Source organism: Leptodactylus fuscus, chromosome 6 (genome assembly GCF_031893055.1).
Source record: "Leptodactylus fuscus isolate aLepFus1 chromosome 6, aLepFus1.hap2, whole genome shotgun sequence".
In the NCBI taxonomy this organism is placed as follows: Eukaryota; Metazoa; Chordata; class Amphibia; order Anura; family Leptodactylidae; genus Leptodactylus; species Leptodactylus fuscus.
The window spans coordinates 147,071,431-147,098,198 of NC_134270.1; the positions used below are offsets into that span (position 1 = coordinate 147,071,431).

The 26,768-nt window shown below is 42.9% G+C and overlaps 1 protein-coding gene across 1 annotated transcript; it reads right to left on the reverse strand.

Moving 5' to 3' along the window:
- Positions 1-1,463: 1,463 nt before the first annotated feature.
- Positions 1,464-26,768, reverse strand: ARHGAP40 (Rho GTPase activating protein 40). The gene is made up of 15 exons (XM_075277550.1): positions 26,580-26,768; positions 20,327-20,496; positions 18,046-18,263; positions 16,843-16,921; positions 16,565-16,692; positions 14,437-14,602; positions 13,711-13,802; positions 12,963-13,040; positions 10,259-10,418; positions 9,312-9,394; positions 7,858-8,064; positions 6,832-6,966; positions 4,172-4,332; positions 3,380-3,435; positions 1,464-2,024 (listed from the first exon to the last, which is right to left on the reverse strand). The coding sequence occupies exons 1-15, from the start codon at positions 26,711-26,713 to the stop codon at positions 1,918-1,920; spliced, it is 1,974 nt and encodes a 657-aa protein (XP_075133651.1). The 5' UTR covers positions 26,714-26,768; the 3' UTR covers positions 1,464-1,917.

The following is a 26,768-nucleotide window of genomic DNA, read 5'->3' on the forward strand; positions in this document are numbered from 1 at the left end:
CTTTTTGTATCCTTCCCCTGAACAATTATGTTGAACAATCTTTGTTTTCAGATCATTTGAGAGTTGTTTTGAGTAGCCCATGATGCCACTCTTCAGAGGAGATTCAAATAGGAGATCAACTTGCAATTGGCCACCTTAAATACCTTTTCTTATGATTGGATACATCTGGCTATGAAGTTCAAAGCTCACTGAGGTTACAAAAACAATTTTGTGCTTCAGTAAGTCAGTAAAAAGTAGTTAGGGGAATTCAAATCAATAAAATGATAAGGGTGCCCATACTTTTGCACCAGTCAAATTTTGGTTTAATGCATATTGCACATTTTCTGTTAGTACAATAAACCTCATTTCAATCCTGAAATATTACTGTGTCCATCAGTTATTAGATATATCAAACTGAAATGGCTGTTGCAAACACCAAAATATTTAGAACAAAAAATGATTAAGATTAATAGGGGTGCCCAAACTTTTTCATAGGACTGTAGATAGATAGATAGATAGATAGATAGATAGATAGATAGATAGATAGATAGATTTATCAATCTGTCAGGCAACACTCCAGGCTTGGAGGCCCTACATTTATTGGACCAAAGCATTACGGTTGGAATAAATCCACACTGAACTTTTTTCAATTATCTTATGCTGGGTCTTTGAGGATTGCACCCACTCTTGTAAGAAATCTTGACGTGGAGCTACTCTGCAAAAAGAATAGATAGATAGATAGATAGATAGATAGATAGATAGATAGATAGATAGATAGATAGATAGATAGATACTATAAGAAATATTACAGATAGAATAGATAAAACACTATAAAAGGAGATTACAGATAAAAGATGAATAGGCAGCTCGTATTAGTTTTATGAGAACAATATATTACAGACAGAACAGCTAGAACACCATAGAAAGGTGATAATAGATAAAGTATTGCTCGGGCAGACAGGTGAACAAGCTGCCATCTTACATTGTCCAGCTCCCTCCCTGTATCCCAGTTACACGTCTGTGCTTTGTAATTCCATCTCCTTGCTACACATTTACTGGCCCTTAACCCGGGTTGGCAAGTACGGTTTCCAAGTCAGGCGAATATAAAAAAATCATACATCTGACCGTATGTGGATGCAACAAAAGAGAAGTATGGAGACCAGGGGGGAAGGGTTAATTCTTACATCTGGCGACTCCCCCCATCATCTTTAATACACCCCATTAAGAGCTTTTGTTCCCCGGCTGATTCCATAATTACAGTCATTTCACCGCGGCGCATACAGCTGCCTGTCCTAGTGATCTACACACGGGCACCAACCCGCATGTATGCATAGAATATAGAGGCAATGTGCAGAAGAAAAAAAAAATATAATAATAGAAATGTGAAGAAAAGAAAGTCCATTTTTTTTATAAACACTCATTAACTTCATGTTTTAATTAATTATTGTATATTAAATACAGATGTAACAAAAACTGACGTAAAAAAATAATAGAGGCTAGCTCGGTATCAACATACAGAACGCACAAACATCATTGTACAATACAGGAGGGGACAGAACCGGGGAAAAACTGTGTACAAAATACAAAAGAGAGGAAGGTGCCCTCTGGTGGTGAAGTCATGCAACTACACCATTGCATTGATCCCCATTAAACTATTCACATTTTAGATTTAAGATTAAACACTTCCACTTAAAAACCATGTGGCAATTTCCGAAGTATCTGTCACGGTTGATATTCATGATACGGTCACGTACACAATCCCATGATCGCACATCCTAGGAACGCGACATTGACTTGTTCCAGGAAGTCTCTATTTACAGCCATTGTGGCAGTCTACCTAGCACCCAGCCAGATCAGACTCCATGTCTCGTGAAGCAGGGGCTCCAAATCTCCAGGGCTCTGCAATGCCATTACTATCTGCAATGCAATAACTGGTCCCTATAAAGTAGGGGTCGTTGGCGGGCTCGGTTTTATCACCCATTCTCCATTAGGGTTGGCATTGTACAAGTCCAGTAAGTAGGTATCGGGATCCAGGCAGTGTTCGCCTAGGGAGATAGACAATGGTTACATTTTAAGATGCTCCAGTAAGGGGATAGTCACATGCTGCAGTTTTGCTAAAAATTACTAAAAATGATCCAGTTGGGATTCTTTTTTGGTAGCATATACCACCGACAAGATAAATACGGTGCAGAAAATCGTGAGTCCACTAAAGTTAGCCATAAATTTAGTTAGTGGATATTGGTGCAATCTGCAGACAGGCTATATGGCTTATCTGACAGTCCCGCAAAGGCTGCGGTCATAGGAAACGCATTTGTTCCCTTTTCCCATCCTCTTTTATTTGTATCTGGCTAAGGCTACCTTCACATCTGTGCACGGGGACCTGAACAACGGAGAGCCGGACTGCTAAAACACAGTTACTCCTGGACTCCATAGACTGTAATGGGGTCCGTCGGGTGTCCGACATTTTTATATCATAACCAGTGGAGAGAAATGTCCTGTGTGCAGGGCCCCACACAGATATGAACCTAGCCTAAGGCTCCAAACACACAAGAGTGTGCTTGGTTAGTGTGCTGGCTGTGTTGTTCTTGGCTAGCATGCTCACCCGTTAAATTGTAATGGCCCCATACACATACCAATACCCATGTATTATCATGGGCTGGTCTATGGGGGGGGACCGTGAGCCAGGACACAGCTCTGTACAGGTCCTATACTGGTCTGCTTTGGTGGACTGGTTTACTGAAGCAAAAGAATGGGTCTTTGGAGGTCACAGATGGTACTCGTATATCATTCGTGCCAGTTTACCTAGGGCCCAGCGCATTTCTGTGCTTGTAGCCTTAGACACTATTCACACAACACAGGATGGAAACCGAACAGAAACCACACGGACCCCATTATAGTCTATGGGGTCCATGGGTTTCCTAAGGTAACTGCTTTTTTTATGTAAATTAGGTTTCCGTTCGGGGGTCCCCAAGCACCTCCCCGAATGTAAAACCGAACGCAGATGTTAACCTGGCCTAAGCCTAACAACAGTGTAAACTGAGGGGCCACACGGTGGCTCAGTGGTTAGCACTGCAGCCTTGCAGCGCTGGTGTCCTGGTGTTCAAATCCCGCAAAGGGGGAAAAAAAAAAAAAAAAAACACACACACACACATCTGCAAGGAGTTTGTATGTTCTCCCCGTGTTTGCTTGGATTTCCATCCCATTGTCCAGGTCCATCCCATTGAAAAAAAAAATGTACATTGTGAGCTCTATGTGGGGCTCACAATCTACATTAAAAAGAACAACAACAAAAAACAGTGTAAACTGGAGCTAGATAGGAGACAATATTGATAGTTCAGAGTAACAATATCAATTCTATAGCTATCAAAAATATGGTGTAAATTAAAAAAAAAATACTTACCAATATTTCCCCCAACTTCATAAAGATCCAGATTTGAAAACGTAAAGGAATTATTACTGAAAGATAAAATTAAAAAATAGTTCAGTCAGCCAGGTAAATATCAATAAAAATAAAGCACAGAAAAAAAAAAAATTCAAAAAAAATTGGTCCCATGGAAAAGAGAATCCTGAGAAAATTATGACTGTGTGTATGTGAGGAGTCAAGAAAGTGAGACTCTTGTACAAGCCCAACATTTGTTAGCCCTTACTTGTAGACCATAAAGAGCGCCACTGATGGACCCTACAAGTCTATTCATTACACAAACAGGAAATTGATTGAATCACAGAAACATGCAATTCTTCATTGTCCCTGCGGAGGCACTGCAGGAAGATTGCACACTTGCTGTGAGATTCTCCACATAGCAGGGACTGCAGAAGCAGGACACCCTGTGATCAAGTCACTTTTTATCAACAACAGAGGCTCATGATCCATCAATGTCCAGATCAAAGGGGTTGTAGAAGAGCCGGCATGTTTTACTTCTTCTGTGAGATGTTAATATAACGTTTATGCAGCACTATGATGGCTGCCCATGTGGCGCCATCACAGCAATCTCATACATAGACATCCTAAATTGGGTGCAGAGCACACACACATGGAGGTTATTAGAGGATGTAATGTAAAAATGGGAAATGTATTTTTAAAGAATTACAAAGCTTAATTTTCTTAAAGGGCATGACCATTCATAGTAACCACCATGTGTCCAACAATGTAGTATACAGCTTTATAGATGGTAGGTATATACAAGGCTTGTACCATTTGATGAGGCCCATGCTGCTGACCATTTGCCAGTTGCGATGGTTCACATGCTCCTGGAATTTCTTTAGGACATCTGCTGCTTGTGTGCCCTCATTCAGTTGAATAGCCAAAGAGTCCTTCACAAAAACGGAGGCCCGTATCTTCACTTGTTTGTAAGGCTGAAAATTAGGAGGAAACGGGAAATTACTACATTTTTATTGTATGAGAATTTTTGAACTTCAAAGTCACACAAGGGTTAAAGAGGATGGATCACGATTTTTTGTATTTATGTGTAGAATCCAAATAAACCATAGAACCCACCAAACCATAGAGACCAATTGGTGGTTTAATGTCCCAAATAGAAGTGACAGGTTCCCTTCAAGGTTTGGTCCCACAACATCTTAACAGCTATGCACAAGATAGATGTTAAATGAGCACTAACTTTTTGTAACTAATATTACAAAATGTAATGGACTGCAATGAACAAAGTTGCTTATTTTTGCCCAATCAACCCGTCTAGCTAAGGGCGACACCTAGTGGCAGGAACTTCAAATTTGTTCTCCACCAAAGTCGTCCTTCCATAGATGCCAGATATAGGCAAGATGGAAAGACAGTGAGTGTATTGGACAGTCCTTTTCTCTATTCACAGTCAATGGAGAGAAGAGGGGCCGATTCTCCTCACAGCCTGCACAAACATGGCTACAAACTGTGACTGTGTGCAAAAGACACAATGTAATGACAGTCTTCTGTGTGCTGGTGTATATTTCTGGTTGCTTGTCTGAATACTATTCAGAGACAGCAAGCAACTTTGGTTACCCTGCTCATAGATGGTTTCCTATTCATGGATTTTAGCTTCTTGGCTGGTTGTATTTGCACTATATTTATAATCTAGTGTTACTGTGTCTCCTATTTTATGGTCACTTGGGCTTTTCTCAGCTAATTGTTTGCTATTATACAGTTACTCCTGACAGACTGGCAGAAAGGTACCAGTAATGGATAAAGAAGGAGGGGGCAGACTGCTCCTTATTGTACATGCCTACAGTCTGAGACACAAAGGTGTTACGACCCCATCTTTGCACTCTCGGCCTGTTAGGTTCAGGCGTGGAGTGTGCGGGCGGTATTCGGCCCGTGAATCACCTGATGCGCTGCAGCGGAGTGTTCACACTAGTCATGCTGTTTCTGCAGTAGCACTCAAGCATGGATCACATGAGGAGTTGCCTTGTGGATCAGTACCTGGTGTGTCTTGGCCTCTGAAGGGGTTAAGTCCTCTGCAGTGCTGGGGGCTATGACAGACTGTGGGCGGTTCTGAGACCTGCCCTTCCTATTTAGATCCGCTGGGCATGTTGTCTGATGCCGGTCTTAATTCTTCAGTGCCTGGTCCCGGACATGGTCTGTCTGCCTGAAGTCTGCAATATCACCTGCATCTGAGCCCTGGCCTATCCAGTCCTTGCTGCCTGTTCACACTATCCAGATTTGGCTGAGTATTGAGCTCCATCTCCAGACATAGTGTTCGGGGTGCAGTGAACCCTTGGTTATTTTGGCTGTTTGGAGGTTTGGATTTTTTGTAAAGTTTTTTTGTGTGTGATACTAAGTTCTGTTCATCCGGTCCCTTTGCTTTAGTTCAGGTTTCCTGTGTTTCACATTTATTTGCTACCCTATACTTCATATTCCCTCATATTCACCACGTCCAGTCGGACCTCTGGGGGGGGGGGCTGTTTCTGTATCTGCTTCTCCTTCATAAATGTGAAACTAGTCAGGGGTTTCTGTTTCTCTACTAGGTTAGTTATCTCTCCAGCTGTGCCCGCGCCCACTCAGGCTAGTTAGTTGGGCCCACGGCTACTTCTAGTTGTGAAAGGCAGGGTATAGGAGTATCCACACTAGCGTTCCAAACTGCTCATACTTCTGGTTTTTGGTATGTTTTTTCTTTAACCTGTCTGAGAAGTCATCAGTCAGGGGCCAGTCCATGGTCAGAGATCCCCAGACCATAACAAAAGGTAAAAGGAGTTTCAGCCATAATGTGATTAATAGCAGCAGAAAAATGGATAGGACACCATATCTGAAGACTTACACAGTCATAGAACAGACTATCCAGCAAGACTGTACCTGCATTTCAACTTTTCATGAAAATTCAAGCACAATTTAACCATCTGATGGCTGGGGGTGTCGCTCTATTCAATCTCAAGTTCAACGCTCACTCAATTTACATATGTGATGCAGGACCCCATTATTAACTCATGATGGGACTTTTTAATGTCGGACAACCCCTATAAGCTGTCCTGATTTCTGATGTCAGTGTACCCTAATTAGCCAGGTTATCTACTCAGAAATTTGGGTAGTTAGAGGACAATGGAAGGATGGTTATGCAGGGATTTGGGATTTACAACATGGCAAATCTCTAACAATATACATTGTAATAATCCAATTATACCAGGCCAGTATAACAAGTATATAAAATTTCACTAGAAGGGTCCATTCACACCAGCCGCAAAATCACGGCTGCAAAATAATGCGGCGTATACGATCCAGGCTCCCATTGAAATCAATGGGAGCTTTTAAGGCACTCAAAATCTGACACGCCATATACGTGCCAGGTCACGTGGCACGTTACTCCGTGTGAATGGACCCTAAGGGTAAACTATGGTAAGCACCCCTGCCAGGCCCCTTAGACAGTTACACACCTCTGTGCTATTCTTCTCTGGTTTGTCCTTGTCAAAGTTCATTTTGCGAAGAAAATTCAGTAGGCGCCGTTCATTGAATCTCTTACTGCTGTTCTCATTCAGCTTACGAACCTGGGACAGCAAGAAGGTGGGAACCTAAAAAGTAGCCGAAATGCAACACCAAAATGAACACCACGTACTAAAACATAGCATTTTCAACGTAAAAATATTTTGACTAGCAATGGGCAAACGTCCCAAGACTCATTTCAGTCGAACAAGATTGGAAAGAACCAGTAGAGAATTTATTATCCTCTAGGGTCTCTTCGGACCCCATAGTATAATAGGTGGAGGCCCAAGGGAGGTGTAAAAAAATAAAAACCACTCATTTTCAACCCCTCATCTCTTTTGGGCCTCCTTGTGGCATCCAGCGCTCTCTCTCTCTCTGTGTCTCTTCGTTGATTTCAAGATGTCTCAACTTCACTAACATCCACATTCCCCATTGAGATGGAGTTCAAGGCGACTGCAAACTTCGATCAACATTTATAACAAAAAGTTTGGGACAACGAGAAAAATAGCTGCCTAGTGCCAATTTTTAGACAATTTGTCCCATTGCTGCCCAAGTAATACCACCATACTGTGCCACTGATCTGATGTTGTGGACCTAAGGATGGGTCATAGATATTAGGGGCTCGGAAAGACAATACTGCCGCGTAGTACCCAAACAATAATACAATTCTAAAATAGTAGTTACAGACACCATAAAATAATACTACCTGGTGTTATCTTGGAACTGGGCACAAATACGCCTGATGTCACATATAGAAACCTCCTCCCCGTTGGATCCATCCCTTGTTAACCTGCGGTAGGCAGTCAGTGACCATGGATTATATTTTCATGGGGTCATATGTCTTGAGTTACCTTCAAGCATGGAGTGTCTTGTATGGTTTTTAAGGTCCTATATGGCACCCCACTTGATATAGATGAAAGTCTATATTACAGGTCTAGCCGTTAATAAGAGTATACATTAAACCACTACTAGGAACTCACCGTCCATAGCAGGTCTTGGTAATGCACCATGGCCATGACCAGGCCCGCCACCCCCTCTGCCTGCTGTTTCTCTCCACCTTCATGGCTCTTGCCATTGCTCCCTCGATACAGAAAAAGGTTAGGTGCCATGATGGTGGCCACGTTCCACAACGACATGAGGTTACTTTTTTCATGAGATGCCACTTTATGGAGGAATTCCAGCAATGCCTACAAAACAGGGGTGTAAGACAATATGGTTACTAACAAGGGGCATACAACAAGAGTGGCATATAGTGCTTGAATAGACGGTTACTAAGATATATCAGAGATAGAATTGGCCACGTTATAGTTTTTACTGAGCCCTGTTATACTCTATATTTGGATTGCTACTTTGTTCCAAAAACAGCGCTACCTCTGCCCATAGTTTCTGTCTGGTATTGCAGCTCAGGCAAATTGAAGTGAATGTATCTGAGCTACAAAAGCAAGGACAACCCATTGATAGGGGCTTTGCGGTTTTTGGAGGATAGCCTGAGCAGAGGTTATGGCGATCAGTACTTATGACTCCCCACTCCTCCTAGTGTGCACAGATGCCAGGAGTAAAGAAGGAGGTCCTGTGTGGGGGCATTATACAGTATAGGGGCTATATACTGTACATGTGAGCACTAAAGGGGATATTATACAATGTAGGCGGCATTATAATGTGTGGGGGCTGGGCTAGGGGCTATATAATGTACAGGGCTAGATTGGGACATTATACGATGCAAAGGAGCACTAAAGGGGATATTATACAATGTAGGGGGCATTATACCATGCAGGGATAGGGACAATATACAGTATAGGGGCCACAGTGGAGCAGTATACTGTGCCAGGAAGCATTAGACGGGCACATTATACAATGTAGGGGGCATTATACGATGCAGGGATAGGGACAATATACAGTATAGGGGCTACAGTGGAGCATTATACTGTGCTCAGAAGCATTAGAAGGGCACATTATACAATGTAGGGGGCATTATACGATGCAGGGGCTGGAGGCATTATACAGCGTAGGATCTACAGTGAGGCATTATACTGTGTATGGGAGCAGTAGAAGGGGACATTATACAATGTAGGGGCATTATACCATGCAGGGCATGGGGGCAATACACAGTGGGGCATTACACTATACATGGGGCATTATACAATGTAGGGGCATTATGCTGTGTTTGTGCACACTTAGGTGATTATATACTGTGTAGGAGCATGAAGAGAGCATTATATTGTATGGGGAACACCCTCCCATTTACCAATGACCCCACTTTGGAAAATCAAGCACATGTCCCTGCACCAAAGACTTTTTTTTTTTTTTTTTTTTTAGTATTTTAATAATGGCTGGCCAAGAAAATCGTAATCATATTGTTATAAAAACAGTAATTATATGGACTTTAACCCCTAATGCAGCGGGTAATCAGATCAGGCACAAAAAATAATGGTACCTTTAAGGTGTTGCGATTCGCCTCTGGAAGGACCAAGATAAGCAAGTTCAGAGCTTGGAGCCGTTGTTTTAAATCCGTGATCTCTGTATAATAGAATGATATAAAACATAGTAAAGCGCCATGATGTAACCAGCACATAGAATATAGGGATTATATACAAGATAAACCAGTTCTCCCATTGCACAATGATGAGGATAGGTTGTCTGGAAGTTTCTGCATATAAAGTATGTGTTGTGTAATATGGATTAAATTCCAGACATGGTATAGGCCGAAGTCTTTTGGTGCCATTTTATATTTGTGTAATATTCCTGCATTCATGTCAGGTAATAAATGACATAGTTCACTTCCGGCTGGAGTGCTTTGAGTGATCTACTGGAGATCGCACCTCGATTTCTTGGCCTCTGACCACAATCGTGAAAGCTCCAACCGGAAATAAATGACTTATAATAACCCGTGTGGTAACAAGATGGGTCAGCCATGTTCCCAACAGCCTCAGTGACAATGGCTCCATAGCACGAGTGTATCGGGCTACGGCCATGACCAATATAGAGGTCTATACATGGGAGAGAACAGTTCATACTACTATTACTCTCTCCATCACAGGAGAAGAGCAATGGACATAAAATGACTGATATAGAGGGAATACTCTCCATCGGGTGTCTGACTCCATTCATTTCAATGTAAAAAAACATTATGGAAGAAAAAGTCCTGCAGACTACAACATTAAATATACATGACAGAAAGTGTCCATCATATTGTTTACAATGGGACACAGACAGAGGGAGCTGTTTATTGTCCATTACAGATACCGCTTAAGATTTTTGGGTGACCCCTGATATCACCGGCCATATAAAGGGTGGCCCCGCTGGTTTTCTAGTTGTTGCTACAATCCACATGTCAAGCATTGGGCGCCACTGCCTAATACGGACTCTAGAAGAAGTACTCACTCTGTACGGCAGCGAAGGCAGGCAGATATTCAGCCGTAAGCAATGGGGTCGGCAGCTCACGGAGGAAGAGCTTTAGGAGTCCAGCTGCATCATGTGGATTAACCTCATCCCAGGAGAAGAGGCCGGCATAGAAGTTTCTCTCCAGACGCTGCTGTAGGGACTAAAATAACATAACACTTCAGAAACAAAGATATAATATTATATGGAATCAACATTAAAGGTCTTGAAAGCAAATCTGTTCCCCTAAGCCTCATGTACACGGTGGAGTCACGAGCCTGATCCCTGTACAGGAGAACAAGGAGTCCCTATAGTTCTGTACTATGGAGCTCCAGACTCTCTAACACCATATGCTGTCTCCATATGGCGCCATATTGAAGACATGCACATTAATAACAGGCGGGCACTGCTAAACACACAGCACGGCTTCAAGATCAATATTGAAGTATCAAAAAACAAAAACAGAAAAATTGTCACAAACAAAAAGCACATTTCCATATTAATTTATCATCTCAATATGACAGAAGTCTCACCCAACAGCTCATAAAAACAAGATAGCAATAAAGTGTAATAAATAGGGTTGATCTTGAGATTTCAGGATCGATTTTAAAAGGGATCATACCATTAAACTACCTTTTTTTCTAATGAACACGTCGGAATAGCCTTAAGAAAGGCTATTCGTCTCCTACCTTTAGACGTGGTCTCCGCCGCGCCGTTCCGTAGAAATACCGGTTTTAACCGGTATGCAAATGAGCTCTCCGCAGCAATGAGGGCGGGCCCCAGCGCTGAAACATCGATGAGCGCGTCCCCATTGCTGCCCGAGAGCTCTTTCCTGCGCCGCCTCCTTCTTCTGCAGCAACTCCGCCTCTTCTGGCTTCTCTTGCTCTTGTAGTTCTATACAGGCCGGCTCCTGTATTGAACTGCAAGAGTGGCTTCCCAAAAATGGCCGCAGTTCAATACAGGAGCCGGCCGGTGGCCATTTTGGGGTGGCCTCTCTATGCTCCTGTATAGAACTACAAGAGAAAGAGAAGCCAGAAGAGGCGGAGTTGCTGCAGAACAAGGAGGCGGCGCAGGAAAGAGCTCTCAGGCAGCAATGGGGATGCGCTCAACGGCCTTTCAGCGCTGGGGCCCGCCCTCATTGCTGCGGAGAGCTCATTTGCATACTGGTTAAAACCGGTATTTCTACGGAACGGCGCGGCGGAGACCACGTCTAAAGGTAGGAGACGAATAGCCTTTCTTAAGGCTATTCCGACGTGTTCATTAGAAAAAAAAGGTAGTTTAATGGGAGAATCCCTTTAAAATCCAATTTTCGATTATTTTCCAGCCGATCCCGATATTTGCTCGATCGCCGATCGGGATCCGATCCTGATCGCTCAACCCTAGTAATAAACATTAATATGTCCAAAGAATCAATTCCTATAATAAATACTGGAGGGGGAAGATTACCACAAGAGAGAAGAAGAATAAAAAAAAGAAATAGGGACATACCCTCTGACTAAACCCCGAATGACTCCATTATAAAGGTCATTGGGATCCATAGTACTGCTCAATAATTGTTTCCATTAAAGATAGTCAATCTCCTCCGCAAGCATATTCATCAGCCACCACCACAACAGAGCACATTATGGTAATAAATAACATACCTCTGATATGGATGTCATTTATGTAGATTTGGAGAAAAAACAAAATTTTAAGTTTTATGCAAATGATGCAGTTGGTGCACTGGGGGCGGGCCTTCAGTCCCGGGAGCACCAAGATGCTCAAATAATAATGGGGAGGATCAATTTGCCCGGCACAAGGTGGTGCATAAAGGAGATGGAAATGGCCTCAGTGGCAGGAGCAGTGCTACTGGATGTTGAAGGCCCACTCCCAGTGCACCAACTGCCTCAATAATAATGGGGAGGATCAACTTACCCCATACAGGGTGGTACAGAGGGGAGATGGTAGTGGTCTCAGTGGCAGGAGCAGTGTTCCAGGATGTTTAAGGCCCGCCCCCAACGCTCTAACTTCCTCATTTGCATAAAACTTCAGAGTTGCTTATCTCCAAATCTACAAACATGACCTACATAACATAGGTATGTTCTAATGTACCGTGTAACACGGTGATGATAGAATCCCTTGAATAATAATGTCAAAGTATCCCTAGATCGTTCTATATTAACATGTATACTAAATGCCGGCATATACTGTGGACAGTTAATTTTATTCCCATCTTATTAAGTGTTGGACTATCACTATAATATTACATAACCTTATGATCAATGGGGACTTGAACACTGGAGCTTACACCAGTGATGAGAATGAAGATCCCACAGTGTGCTGCCCCTTCTAAGGTTTGTCCTCCATTTTGGCGCTGTACATGCTCTGAAGCCAACCCTATTCACTTGATCGGGCTGTACTGCAAGTCACAAAAAGTGTAGAGGATAAAACAATACATCATGACTGCAGTGGTGGAGGTTCCAGAGATCGAGAACTCAAAAAACCCTCTATCCAGGGCCTCAAAATAAGCCTGCATAAACCTGTATGAACACATCCTGATAGACATACAGTATACTGTATGGAATTGGTTTGTGATTAGTGCACTACCCCAGAAACAATAATTGGTAGAGTGGATTAAACTTGAAAATACCACCAGAAGAGCAGGGGGTCTACCGAGATCTCCTGCCAGATCGGTGCACCCTATTCTAGTACCAGGAATGTTTATTACCTTCATCCGAGCCTGTGAGCCGCAGATCCTTAAGATGCCCTGAAGCTCCAGACCATTCTTTTCTAGACAGTTCAGAATCTGCAGAAAAATATACAAAAATAGTTATGAATGAACCATACGATGCCCTCATAACATGAAGCAGATTATACAAGCAATCCAATACGATGATGGGGAGCCTCATGCACCAAAATTGAGAAGATTGTCCTATTGCCAACTACAGTCCATCAATCTATCCATTGCAGATTTCACCTCCGTACAGGGAGTGCACCAATCTCTGAAGAGAACTGTGCTTCGTTTTGGCAATTGGTGGGGGTCTCAGCACCCAGATGAAACTTTATCCTATGCTACAGTAATCGGTACCCTTTACAATACATGTAAGGGTCTCTTATAGGCAGCACCTAGGCAAATCACATAGAGAAACTTGCATATCTAGATTTAAAGATGTACAACTGGGCGGTCATGTGGGCGTTATCACTCATGTATAGTAGAGTCTAGTGCACTAGTCAAAGTAGGCACAGTAGCTTCATAATGGGTTTAATAAACCCAATGCCAAAAAATAGGGATGAGAGGAGACAAGAGGGAGGTCTACACTTGTATCTGGAGCTCCAACTTGGTTTTGGTTAGCAACTTTGTGTGCCAAATCAAAGAGGGAAGAACAGCTCTGGAGAACATACTGCAGCCCGAACAAGTGGAAGATTGTACAAATTAATAAGAGCAAAAATCATAAAAATCTAATCCAAATACTTACTGCCTGTAGTATGAGCGGGACCTGCGTGTTGTTAATAAGTTTTCGATCTTGTTCCAGTAGAGTGTTGAGAGATACTCCAAATAACCGGCTCTCTAGAAGAGACAATAGGAAAAGTTATGGAGCCAGCGTATAGATTATGGTCATGAAATTCCTCAGAACCAACGTACTAGACATCCAAGGCCAAGTTCACGCTGTTTTTGGAAAGAATCTGCTAAGTATTTTAACTGTAGATTCCGGGGTAGGTGCTTTTGCCATAGTTTCCATTGGGTTTGCGCCTGCTGATTTGCCTCAATGGGATTGACCAGTGTGTGGTCTAGCATGTCGGCTTGAAGCCACAGTGATATAGGACATGGTCAATGATAGGGGGCAGATTGGGGCTTTTTGTACCAGATTTTGATGCCTCAAAGCTCCAGTATAAATCAAGCCAAATATGCTGAAAAAAAGAAGCATCCTACCATATCTCGCCGCAGCTTCCAATTTAAACATTTCCTCTGAAACCACAGCTCACGGCCACATTCATCAATCCCATTGAAGACTATGATCAATGCATGCAAACCTAATGGAAACCATGGCAGAAAAATCCTCAGGTGTTCTACCACGGATTCCACAGACAAATACTCCTTAAATTTTTAGGAAAAACACAATGTGAATCCAGCCTAAGGGGGTTCAATATAGACTACTGTGTATGTGAAAGAAGAAGACATGAGAGTTCAGGTGAGCACTAACCTGTCGGCCGGCGCTTGGGAGCTTTATTCCTCTTTAGATCCAATTCTAAGACATCGCAAAGTGCAGTCAGCTCAATGAGAGCAAGTGGAGGCACCTGCTTCATGTCAAGAGAGGACAAGTTGGACACCCTTGTGACACCAAGCCTTCCCTTTTGTATCTGAAAATGCTGCAGACACAAGAAATGCAATAGAAAGGTAAGGCACATAACCAGGTCATGGTGGGAAGAAAAGCTTTGATGACGATAAACCCCCAAAGTGATAAATCAATCCTCACTTCAATGGTCTTACAAGTCCTCCACTTAGCAAGTGAGCTTGAGGGTCAAGTGGTGTACTACCCCAATCAACCCTTAGTGTGTTTAGTAGCATCAAACCCCAGAGTATAATAGGGAGATGGGGAAAAAAAAACAACATTCTTATTCCGCTTCCAGTACCTCTTTTGGACCTCCTCGCAGGCCTCAGTAGTGAGCCCTCGGCCGATGATGACACAAAAGAGCGCTGGATGTCACCAAGAGAGTGCTTGATTCAGGAAAGAAGCCCAAAAGAGGTAACGGAAGGCGAGTATGAAGGAGTACAATAAATGTCACTTTCAAATGGATATAACTTTGGCTGTAATTTCCTTAGGGAACTAGAAATTAAGTAGATTGGTTCCTAGGAGCCCTTAAGTGTGTTCTACACTATGTTATAGATAGGTTCCTAGGAGCCCTGACAGTGTTATACACTATGTTTTATAGATAGGTTCCTAGGAGCCCTGACGGTGTTCTACACTATGTTTTATAGATCGGTTCCTAGGAGCCCTGACAGTGTTATATACTATGTTTTATAGATAGGTTCCTAGGAGCCCTGACAGTGTTATATACTATGTTTTATAGATAGGTTCCTAGGAGCCCTGACAGTGTTATATACTATGTTTTATAGGTAGGGTTTCTCGAAACCCATCTATATAACATAGTGTAGAACACCGTCAGGGCTCCTAGGAACCTATCTATAAAACATAGTATATAACACTGTCAGGGCTCCTAGGAACCTATCTATAAAACATAGTGTATAACACTGTCAGGGCTCCTAGGGACCTATCTATAAAACATAGTGTAGAACACTGTCAGGGCTCCTAGGAACCTATCTATAAAACATAGTGTAGAATACTGTCAGGGCTCCTAGGAACCTAAGTGTTCTACACTGTTTTAAGCCAATCTAATATGTGGTTTTTACAGAATTTGTTCGACCTGAAACACCCAACAGAAAGCAAATCTTGGGAGGTTCATCTAGCTCTACTAACCACCAGTTTCAACTTTTTGCCCATCCTGAGGGCTCAGATAAAGTTAAATTGCTATCAGGGACATTATCTGCAGACAGTTTGTGGCAGTATTATCTGTCTGCTAACAATTTTGAGGGGGAAGTATGCGTGGCCCTATGATTTTTGGGTCACTTTTTGTAGATGATCATTTTGGGGGTGACAATAGTTATGATACCGTTATCTCTACAGCACCTTATGTGGGGTAACTGGGCAGACTGATAAGTACAATATTAGAAGTAGCAGGAGGACTCATTTGGGCCATCAGAAAATTAAGCTTGTGCTGAGAAGATACAGAAGATCCTAAGATGTCTGCAAAGAAAACCCAGCAAAGACCTAGAGTCATAGTTGGAAGAAACATTCATGGTGGTCTGGGCTGAACAGAGAAGATAAGGAAAAATAACTTCAATTGTAGAAAACATTTCACCATGAAACGTTGGATGTAATTATTGTGTATTTTGATAGCAAGTCTACATGTGCAGCATGGTATCCTGTAGATACTAGATGTTTGGGGGGGGGGGGGGGTTAAGACGCTGGTAACACCCCAATGACTTACACACAGTGTCCCCAAGACCATCCCTTAGGTTTACACCTCCATAAGGTTACCCATCCCTGCCGTAACTGGAAATTCTACTGTGTTCAAGTCCTCTACATCGCCACCACTGGAGAAATTAAGCATTACATAGAGCTCACTGAAATCAAGCAAAAGCTATGCTTAGGAATTAACTCTTTACATAGCAATGCACCATAATTCTTTAGGAACCATTCAGCAAAGTTTGATACTTAATAGTGAGGGAGCCAATACTGGAGACAAATTCCCTTTAATAAAGAAACTTACAAGTAAAGATTCTGGTTGCCAGGTCGTTTTGCAATTTTCATTGAGACCAAATGCTGCTTGTTCTGAATAAGCTACATCCATATTGAAGACATTCAATCCTCCGGAGCCTCTGTGTATGCCTGAAGGAGCTTTAAAAGTAAAAGGGAGGAATTAATTCAATAAAAATTCTTCACCAGCACCAAAGGTGGAATGAAAAGAAACTTCGACACCTAAGAACTCAATACCCATACAATTCCCTTATCTGGATGTACCTGTATAACAGAGGGATTTATGCTTACATTTCTTTGTGTCCTCTGTGAAACCATTTGTCTCCGTTCCATTCCTTTCTTCTGTTCCATTTTCCTCCACAACAAGGTTCTATGTGAGAAGAGATTAAACAGAAAGGGAAAAATTAATTATAAAGTAATTAATAGCACTACTAATGAACTGCATAGAAACGCAGAGGATTTGTTCCATGACGGACACAACTAAAGCTCAATAGACCTCATTGACTTGAGATTTTAGCAATCCCTGATGTTCAGTATACTTCGGAGGCTGGCGATGGGTGGGGGGAGGGGCGACGTCAAATAATTGTATCTCCAGTTTTATATCACGTAGAACACTGGTTCTGGTGTCATATTGGCTTCCAAGATCTCAGTTGTAGCTAAGACTAACCTGGAGAGGTCTCAGGTCAATAGCTCATGCTACAGACAGAACTCACATTCCCAACCCTGGCTTTTATAGGACACCAAAGCACTGTTCTCGGTGGTATAAAACCAGAGATACAACTATTTGACATGATCCCCACCCCATAGTGTTCACCTCTCCCTACAGTATAAGAAAATTGCAAAATTAAGTTTCATTTATGCAAGAAACATTCCTTTGAGACCTCAGTATGATGCCAGGTAATAGTGTATTTATTAGGAATTTTTGGTTTTAAACAGAAGACGGGAAATTTAACCCCTTCCTGACATCCATCGTAATAGTACTGCAGACATTTAAATATGGCGTCCGGTCAGGAGCTGAGCAGGCATCCTGGCTACTGGGTCTCTGCTGTTTTATACAGCGGAGACCAGGCAGCAATTCCCACATTCTGAGTCTTCTCTGATCATGGGAATCAACCTTTCCAATGCCTTGGTTAAGTGTGACCAAGGACCTGATTCATGTGGGCACCTTTATGTTGAAGAGGATAGTCATCCCCAGGAACGAATTCCAGGGGTAGCCATCCATTTCCTTGACAGCCAAGAGCCTATTAAGGGCTCCCAGGTTTGTCTAGGCTATATTTCTATTATAGACTGCCACTAATAGAAGTGAAAAGACCTTACAATATACTGCAATACAGTTGAATGGCAGTATATAGTACAGAATTGACCAGACAGCTAGATTTTTGGAAAGTTAAAAAAAGTTTTAAAAAATTTAAATGTTAAATTTAAAAGTGGCTGCATTGGGAAGGGGTTAATAGCACATATATAGCCGAAACTATAACTGTTCCAGATACTCACGGCTTTGCTAGCTCTGTTGAACACATCTCTGACATCACGCACTGGTTTGGAACGTTTTCGGAGTGATTGGCTATAGCTGTCGAGGCGGCGCTGTACAGCTGCGGTCTGCGTCCGCGTAAGGGTCGATAAGATTAGGACGTTGTCTTCTGTAGGATTTTGGTCATCGATAAGAGGGGAGAGGCCGATGTCCTGCAGCCAATCCTCTTCTGCTTCTCCCTCTAAAGTAAAGGGGGAAAAAAGTGACTTTGGTGGCAACCAAAAATTATATATCAGTGCGTGCTGTGATCATAAAACCTATTGAATACAGACAATGGGTTATAGGACCAAAGATTTCTTCTCTTCTATTTGACAAGTATTCATTGCCAAGGCTACAATACCAAGTCTAGCTTCATGTTCACTATAGGAAAGGAGTCTCCTGGATTTCAGTAAGACAAGGTTCACACCTGAACCCGGTTTCTGTTCAGTGTTTTACGTTCCCCACTCCACTTTAACAATGCAGAGAGAAAAGTCCTAGGTGAGCAAAAACCTGATGGACCCCATTATAGTCTATGGGGTCTGCAGGTTTCTGCGGATAACCGCTCTTGAAATGGATTAAGTTTCCGTTTTTCAGGTCCCCAAGCGGACCTGAAGAATAGAAACCCGAACGCAGGTGTAAACCTAGTGTCACTGACAATACTTAAGATTCAGAATAAATTAAAAAATATATATTATTTCTATATAAACGATGCAATGAAACTGCTATATAGTACGGAGTAGATGATAGCGACATCTAGTGGGAAAACTGTGTACTGCAGGCCTCAACTTGTTTGGTCTTACTTTGGCCTTTTTACATAAAAGACATGTAATTGTTGGTATGTTGCACGTATTTGCTACATTCTTTCTCTGAAAGAATTTGTGACTCACTCAGTAATGTATTTACAGCCGCACTGACCTGGAGGTAAGGAGACGCAGATAAAGATATCTACATTCAATTTAAAGGTGCCTGTCAAAAACAGGGCTTGGCGGCCACGGCCATTTCCAGCTGTTGATAAATTAGACTGCTGATCTGGCCAGATGACAGCTTGCCGATTATCATAAGAATGTAGCAACGGATACGATATATTAAGTAAGTATGTGCGCCTCGTACAGCCGTATATACAGGCCTTTAATATAGGTTAAGATGCCGACACTGTGGATACATACAGCTGTGAAAAACTGTTTCTATAACCATTTTTGGTTGGACCCCATGATCAGGTATTTATGGGAGGGGGATAGTAAACACACTTGTATCAGAGCAGGACTTAAGATACAGTTCATCCTGAGCCTCCTGGTTCATAATCGACAGTTGCAATGCACAGTTGACAGCTACTTGAGGTCTGTAGACAGAGCTGCCAGTGAGTTGCAGCAAAAAACACCCAATTTTGGAAATGGTTTTGCTGTAGCTGTTTGTAGGAAAACATTTGCTAGGAAATTCTGCAGCTTGTTCACACTGTGTTCCCCCAGCTCAATGCAGATTTAACGCTCTTTTCAAATCACATTTATTTACATCCATTTAAAAGAAGAACTTTCACCACCTCAAACAAGTCCAGCACTTTACATTGATTAATAGCGGCTGCTGCGCAGATTCTGGCACCGTTGAATTTTTTCTCTATCCCTCACCATTCCTGAGCAATCAATGCTGTTAGTTTTGGTGCCCGATATGCTATTTAATCTCTGTACTGTCAGGAGGGCGGTGTCAGGCAGGAGCAGGCAAGGGGTGTGACTCTGAGCTCTGACACTGGCTGCCTCTGATTGGAGCTCTGAGTCACGCCCCCTGCCTGACACCGCCCAGCTGACATTACAGAGCTTAAATAGCACATCAGGCACCAAAACCAACTGCGATTGTTACTCAGGAATGGTGGGGGCTAGAGAGAAAATTCCAACTGTGCTGGAATCTGAGGAGCAGCGACTATTAACAGATACTAAGAAGTACAGGTGGTGAAAGGTCCTCTTTAACCGATACAAAAATCAGATGGCCATAAGTTTACATAGAGTTGAAGGTTACATCCCTTTGCATCTCTTATTTGCAACCGTGAACCGTATGCGTTCTAGATTTCTAGAGGGCTTCACTCATGAAGACAAGTCCTGTTTAAGTGGTCCATTGTGTGTCCAGTCTGAGTGCGAGACACTGCTCTCTGACATCCGTATACCTCAGTAGGGAATACGGATAGATATTCTCTCTGCACCCAAAGTAGAAGTTGTGGAAAGATAAGTGATAGCACTTTCAGATCCCTGAGGACAGATGGGGCTCAGGGTCACTTACCTTCTGGGGTGCTGGGTTCAGAGGAACTGCTTTCCTCCCCATCAGAGCCCCGCATCTGTTTGATATTTTCCACCTCTAACCAGAAGTCATTCATGGAAAGAGGGTCAGAGTTTTTCCGGCAGCAGGAACTGGATTGGGGCTGGTTCATGTTGTACTGGCAAGTCTGCAGGCTGCGGGAGACAAGGACAGCCGTGAGAGCGAGAAGGACATCAGGGTAGCGATGACAAGTAATGAGGATTCTTCCTTCTATATACACAATCGGATTTACAGAATATATTTAGTTATGTATACAAGTTATTCTTCCATTACTACTATATTATTGTCAACAGATTTGCCCTTCTGCAGGAGATATGCTTAAAATCTAGCGCATCTACACACTGGCGCCCAGGGGGATCAAGACCGCACTACGAAACGCCAGTCTTAATAAATCTGCTCAAAAGATTACACCTTGTACTAGAAATGAGTTTTTCCTATACTATAACATCCCATCCCTAAATACTAAATTCCAATTGTTTTACCCTATAGTTTTACTTTATGGCCCCTCTTAACAAGGGTGTATCTTGGGGGAACACTCACGTCAAGGTGTCTCTTACCAATAGGCGGAGATCAGTATTATAGACTATACATTATAGTTGGTCCAGGATCTTCATGTTCCGCCTCTTGACCTTGTACAGGTATATCAGCCATCACAATATCCTGTGACCGTGAGTTCTATAGTCTCACCGCTCTTACGGTATGTTCACATTGAAAAATTTGGCACCGATTTTGATTCAGATTCTGCTTCAAAATCCTCGCCAATTTCCTTCCTGAATCTGTGTAGTCAATTCAGTTACAAGAAATAAGTTTCCTTCTCCATCTTCTCATGGTTTCCATGGTTAGTTCAGGCGCAGAACTCACAACACAAGCCACTCCGCTGATCAGCCATCCATCTGAACCTATTCAGCGAGTAGGAGTATCGGCGTAAAACCAATGGCTAGATAGTGGGTAGGAATAGAAGATGGAAGTGCCGTGTGAACATACTCTTACTGTAAGGGTCTACTAATCAGCGGTGGAAAGCTGCAACAGAATGCCAATGTCCTGGATTTTCCACCATGTGAACACACCCTAAAGAAGCCATGTCTATATATAGTCTATAAGTGTAAAACCTTTTGCCCCTTGTCACATTTACACACCTAGGTGTAAAGAGATCACTGGAAAGATCACTCTACTGTCCAGTTATGTATTTATACACAGTTATTAGGTTATCCTTAAGCCATCTTTTTTTCTACAATGAAGAACCTCAAGCAGGGCTGCTATTAAGAATTTTTGCCCTATAAATGCAAAAACTGGTAGGCCTCTCTACTCCCCAATGTATCCTTCAGTTTCTTGTCCTGTTGCCCCAGACAGTAAAATATATGTTCCCTAGTGCTACCCTCTCATTATAATACTCCCAAGCTCCCCACCCTCAGTATAATGCTCCACAGTGGTCCCACATGGTATATAATGCTCCGCAATGACTCCACATATAATGCTCCACATGGTATATAATGCTCCACAATGGCTCCACATGGTATACAATGCTGCACAATGACCCCACACGGTATAAAATGCTCCCCAATAGCTCTACATGGTATACAATGCTGCATAATGACCCCACACGGTATATTATGCTCCACAAAACAGAACCACTCTTGTCTTTAGACTGTGTCTAGTATCGCAGTTCAACACGATTACCAGTAAATCCCCATACGCTCATGTACATGGGGCTGAAAACCCAAGAAACCTTCCATCTGCTCCCCTACTTCTTGATTACCTACAAAACGTACTCAGTTATCAAGTAGCCAGGGACTGAAGGAAGGAAAGATCTCGTCAGGCTCTATTCACATCTGCATTGAGGCTACGCCGCAGGTTCCATTATGTGGATTATACTTATGGCTTCATGCTCAGTGGGTCTGACAGGACTCTAAGGGCTTGTTCACACGGGGCAAGAGGAGGCGGAATCTGATGCCGAATCCGCCCCCTCACAATAGAGATCTAGTAGACCGTTAGCTTCCTTTCTTCCATGAATAGTATGTTCCGGTTCATGGAAAAAAGAAGTGAGCTGCCCTTTCTTCAGGCGGATTCCGCAGTTGAGTCAGCCCCGGCGTCCGCCTCGCGACAGCACCCTACGGACTAGGCCCATTCATTTGGGCATACTCCGGAGCAGGAAGCCATGACTGTTGGAATCCGCGACAGGCGCATTTTGGTCCTATTCTTACGCGGCTTCTGGCATCAGAATCAGGAACAAAATATGCAGTCCCATGCCCCGTGTGAACGAGGCCTTATACACCCATCATTTAACAAAATATGACGCTTCTGTTAATTTTTTTGTTTTCATCCTATATCTTCGCAGAACAATGGCAATAAATTTGTTCAAATGTGAACATACCCTTACAATATAGGAACTAGTACATTGCAAAGCGGAGCCATTACTAGCAGATAAATAAGAAATCCCAAACTATAGTAGAATACCACATGTACAAGAGGAGCTCAATAAGAAGCCCCTTCCAATTCTTGGCCACCGCACACACAAATAAGGAAGTCCGGGCTTCCTCCTCATTACAAAGAAGGAAATTCCAAGATGCCACAAGGGATTTCCCTTCCACACGTCTTGCCACAGAACCATATAGTCATATGACTAATAGAAACTCAACTCTGCTCACCCAGGTAACCAAAAAATCCATTTCTGACCTAGGGTGTCATCCAACTGTATTCCGGGATAAACTCAGCCCCCAACTCGGACGCTCGCTTGGTCATGTGCATAGTCCAGGGAGTCTGTCACCAGGGTCAAGCAAATTAAACCGGCAACATGGTTAGAATCCTTAGCTGTCGCCCTTTTAGCCCATATAGGGCTCACAATGTACATTTTTTCCGATCAGTATGTCTTTGGAGTACGGGAGGAAATCCACACAAACACGGGGTGAACATACAAACTCCTTGCAGATGTTGTCTTTGGCAGGATTCGAACCCAGGACTCCAGTGCTAACCAGTGACCCACCGTGTTGCCCCACTACACTTTTATCACACTAGAAACTGGCGTAAAATGTAGGATTAAGGGCAGGGCGATTTAATATATAAGAAAGCGATTATAATACTGTACAATGGCGCTACGTATGATGTAACATGGCGGTCAGTATAGGCTTAGTAAGCTCCAGGAAACATGCAATTTGTATCAGACACAATAAGGAGCTTTGTCGCCTCCTTATCTCTCACTGACAGTTTCTATATTAGTAATAATACGGCCATTCAGTTTCAGGACTGATCATCGGAGAGTTAACGTAAATTGTGACATGTATGAATAACTGCTTTGTGTGTATCATGCGGAACCAGTCAGCATTGTATGGCGGTTCATAGTTGCGTCATAGTCCTCACTGACCCAGTTCTGTATACTGTATGGTACACATGGATAAAGCTCTGTATCTTAAAGGGGTATTCCCATATTTAAACTTAATGCATTGACATCTGCATGTGTGATATTGCTTTGAAGGCTCAGGCTAAAAATATTTAAGACCCATCAATATCAGATTGGTGGGTCCTCACACTCAACTCCGCCATTGATGAGCCACTGTCAGCTGCCGATACACAGAGAATGGAGCAGGAAGCAGACAGCACTGTTCTCTGTGTAGTGGCCAAACGGAGTTACTGCAGCTTAGCACCCATTCAAGTAACAGAAGCTGATCAGCAATACCCTGGTCTGGGCACTACAAAGAGAACAGTGCTGGCTGCTTCCTGCGCCATTCTCTGCGTATCAATTAGAAATGATCAATGGGGGTGCTGGGTGTGAACCCCCACCATTGTGACAATGAGTTGCAATGCAGAAGTGATTTGACACGCTGATATCAAGCTTTGCTCAGGCTACCCAAGTGGAATATGGCCAGCTATTTAAAGGATCTGTTCCAGAGCTTTGGGGAGGGAGATGTCTTGGAGATAGCAGGAAGAAATTTCAGGGAGAAACATCTTGCAAGCTCTTCTGAGCTAAGTGGGCCATAACAACAAGGCAATTCCAGTTGGTTCAGAGAATAAGTGCACCTGTAACAAATGTGTGGCAAGCAGGAGTATGAATTCTGTGGCGACGGCCAGGGTGTCCCCCACAACAGCAGAGTTAGCAGACACATTGAGGTGGTAGGGTAACTATGTTAAAGATCTGGTGTACCAGAACCATCTGCTGCAGTAAAGACAAGACTACAGGGAGAAGCCACATGTCACAGGTGTCCTTTCTACACCAGAGAAAGACTCCAAGTGTCTTGAAGAGGGTGGTGGTTACATGAGGGGCATCTAGAAAAGCTACACCCTTGCCACTGTGGAGTGCAGTTTCAGTCGTGTAAAGTGCCATATTGCCATCATCCTGCTGCCCACAGGCACCGGTCTACAATTTGATCGGCACCTCCGTTTTCTCTCGATGCAAATCCAGAAAAAAATGGCACACCGTTTTAAAACCAGCACAGTCTCAGGAGCGCACTGCTGGCCTCAGCTGTACATCACAGAGGAGAAGCCCACCCACCAGCTTGTCACTGAAAGCAGGAAGTGGTGGGGAGAGGAGACAGGAGATCGGGTGAAACTCTGAGATGAGAAAACACCGTAAGGAAACAACAACAACATAGGCAAATAGCTGCCTCTGTTCATGTGACATCACCACTAGGTTTCAGTCAGGTATGCTGCTATGACATCACAGTGGGGCTTTGTCAGGAAACCTGCTGTGATATTTTGTGAATGAAACAGATGTGATGTCACAGAAGTTACTTGATAAAAACACTCTGGTGATGTCACCAATTGGTTTCAAGCTAATAAGCTAATGAATCATGACAGCTTAACAACCTGAAACCCTTTTGTGATGTTATAGAAGCTTATCGGACAGGAGCTTGCCTCATAAAATCAATCACATATCATGGGTACGTTTCTATCAAGTAGCAGCTGTGACATCACACTTAGAGTTCAGTCGCTTATATAGCTGTGACATCACAAGACACATCCAGAAAGGGAATCTGTGGTGACATCACAGGGGCAAATACATGTATCAAATTAGTCATTATAAATCAAGGTGCCATATAATGTATTATCCTCTGGTGGTGGTATGCCAACCCTGCTATATAGATCTAGAACCGCCGCAGATACTTGTAGGCCTCAGTGCATTTTGCCTGTCCTGTATATATGTGTACTAGCGCAGATCTATAATAGCTAACAGACCTTGTACATCCTCCGTCATAGTAGGCCACTAGTCCTACGCCATATACCTCCTATAAAGACACAGAATCCAACGTACCTCCTGCACTGTCCTGATAAACACGTAATGTGCCAGGTTACCCTGACATCAACACAAGTGCCTCTTACATGATCATCCGAGCATGCACTCATTCTCAACTTAACCCCTAGTGCACAGGCCAATAGAAGTCTACTGAGGCTTCACTTGCTACTTGATCCCTTCATGTTATGCACTCATCACAATGGGGGCGCCATCCATCCTAGTACTGCACAAACATTGGAATACAAGCTTCTTATCCAGCGTCAGACTGGTAGACATTCACGCCAGTAAACTATATACGGTACAACAAGTTCATGTGCATTGGAATCTGCATTGTTATCATATAACATATAGGAGAAAGATCTAAGTAATAAACTGGTGAAATTATAGATTCGTGAAAAACTGCAAATAACGTGGCGAGCCTTAAGAGAGAAGAATATGGACCCACTAGATCATTTTTGGGTGGGTCAGTCCATTTTGGGTAAAAAGTCTTAGATCTTTTTTATCACTATTGAACGAGTATCCGATAGAGAGATAGATAGATAGATAGATAGATAGATAGATAGATAGATAGATAGATAGATAGATAGATAGATAGGCTTGGCCCTTTCCATATGTCCCATGATTAAGGCATATGGAGGTCATAGAATTAAATCCATTGTGTTATGGAATTATATCCATTCAGGCCCTTCTATTCACTTACAGCTGTATATGGGGACAGCTCTCGGGATAGATGAAGGTCCCAGGTCAGACCCAGGCACATATGGTATATTCTATAGATAGGAATACACCTTTAAACAACCCATATCCTATATATCCTTCTCTTCTTTGCCTAAAAAGCACATTTCTGCACAAAAATAATATCCTCCCCATGAACGTGGACTTAAAATATTCCTGAATTGCCACTATACAAATCATATACGCATTGTTTACCTAGTGCAAAGCAGAAATACACAAAGACATAGAACCGCCCTGCAATGTAGCTGCACTGGTTACCTGTTTGACAGCGGAAACAAGTGTCTAGAGAGAAGGATTTGGGGTCTTGGTATCCGGATAATAGGAAACAAGGAGGCATCTTGTGCCAGCCTGAGAGAGTCTACACTGGGAGACGGCGACATCCTAGAATCCATTCACGGGCTTTGCAGGTTCTAGAGGCGGCAGCAGGGACAGAACAGAAATTCCATT

Excerpts from the sequence above, each read along its gene's own strand:
- ARHGAP40 (XM_075277550.1), bottom strand. The coding sequence starts at position 26,713 with ATGGATTCTAGGATGTCGCCGTCTCCCAGTGTAGACTCTCTCAGGCTG. Across the intron at positions 14,603-16,564 it reads GGCAACCAGAATCTTTACTT|CATTTTCAGATACAAAAGGG; the intron begins GTAAGTTTCTTT and ends TTGTGTCTGCAG. Across the intron at positions 9,395-10,258 it reads TGCCTTCGCTGCCGTACAGA|AGATCACGGATTTAAAACAA; the intron begins GTGAGTACTTCT and ends TCTATTATACAG.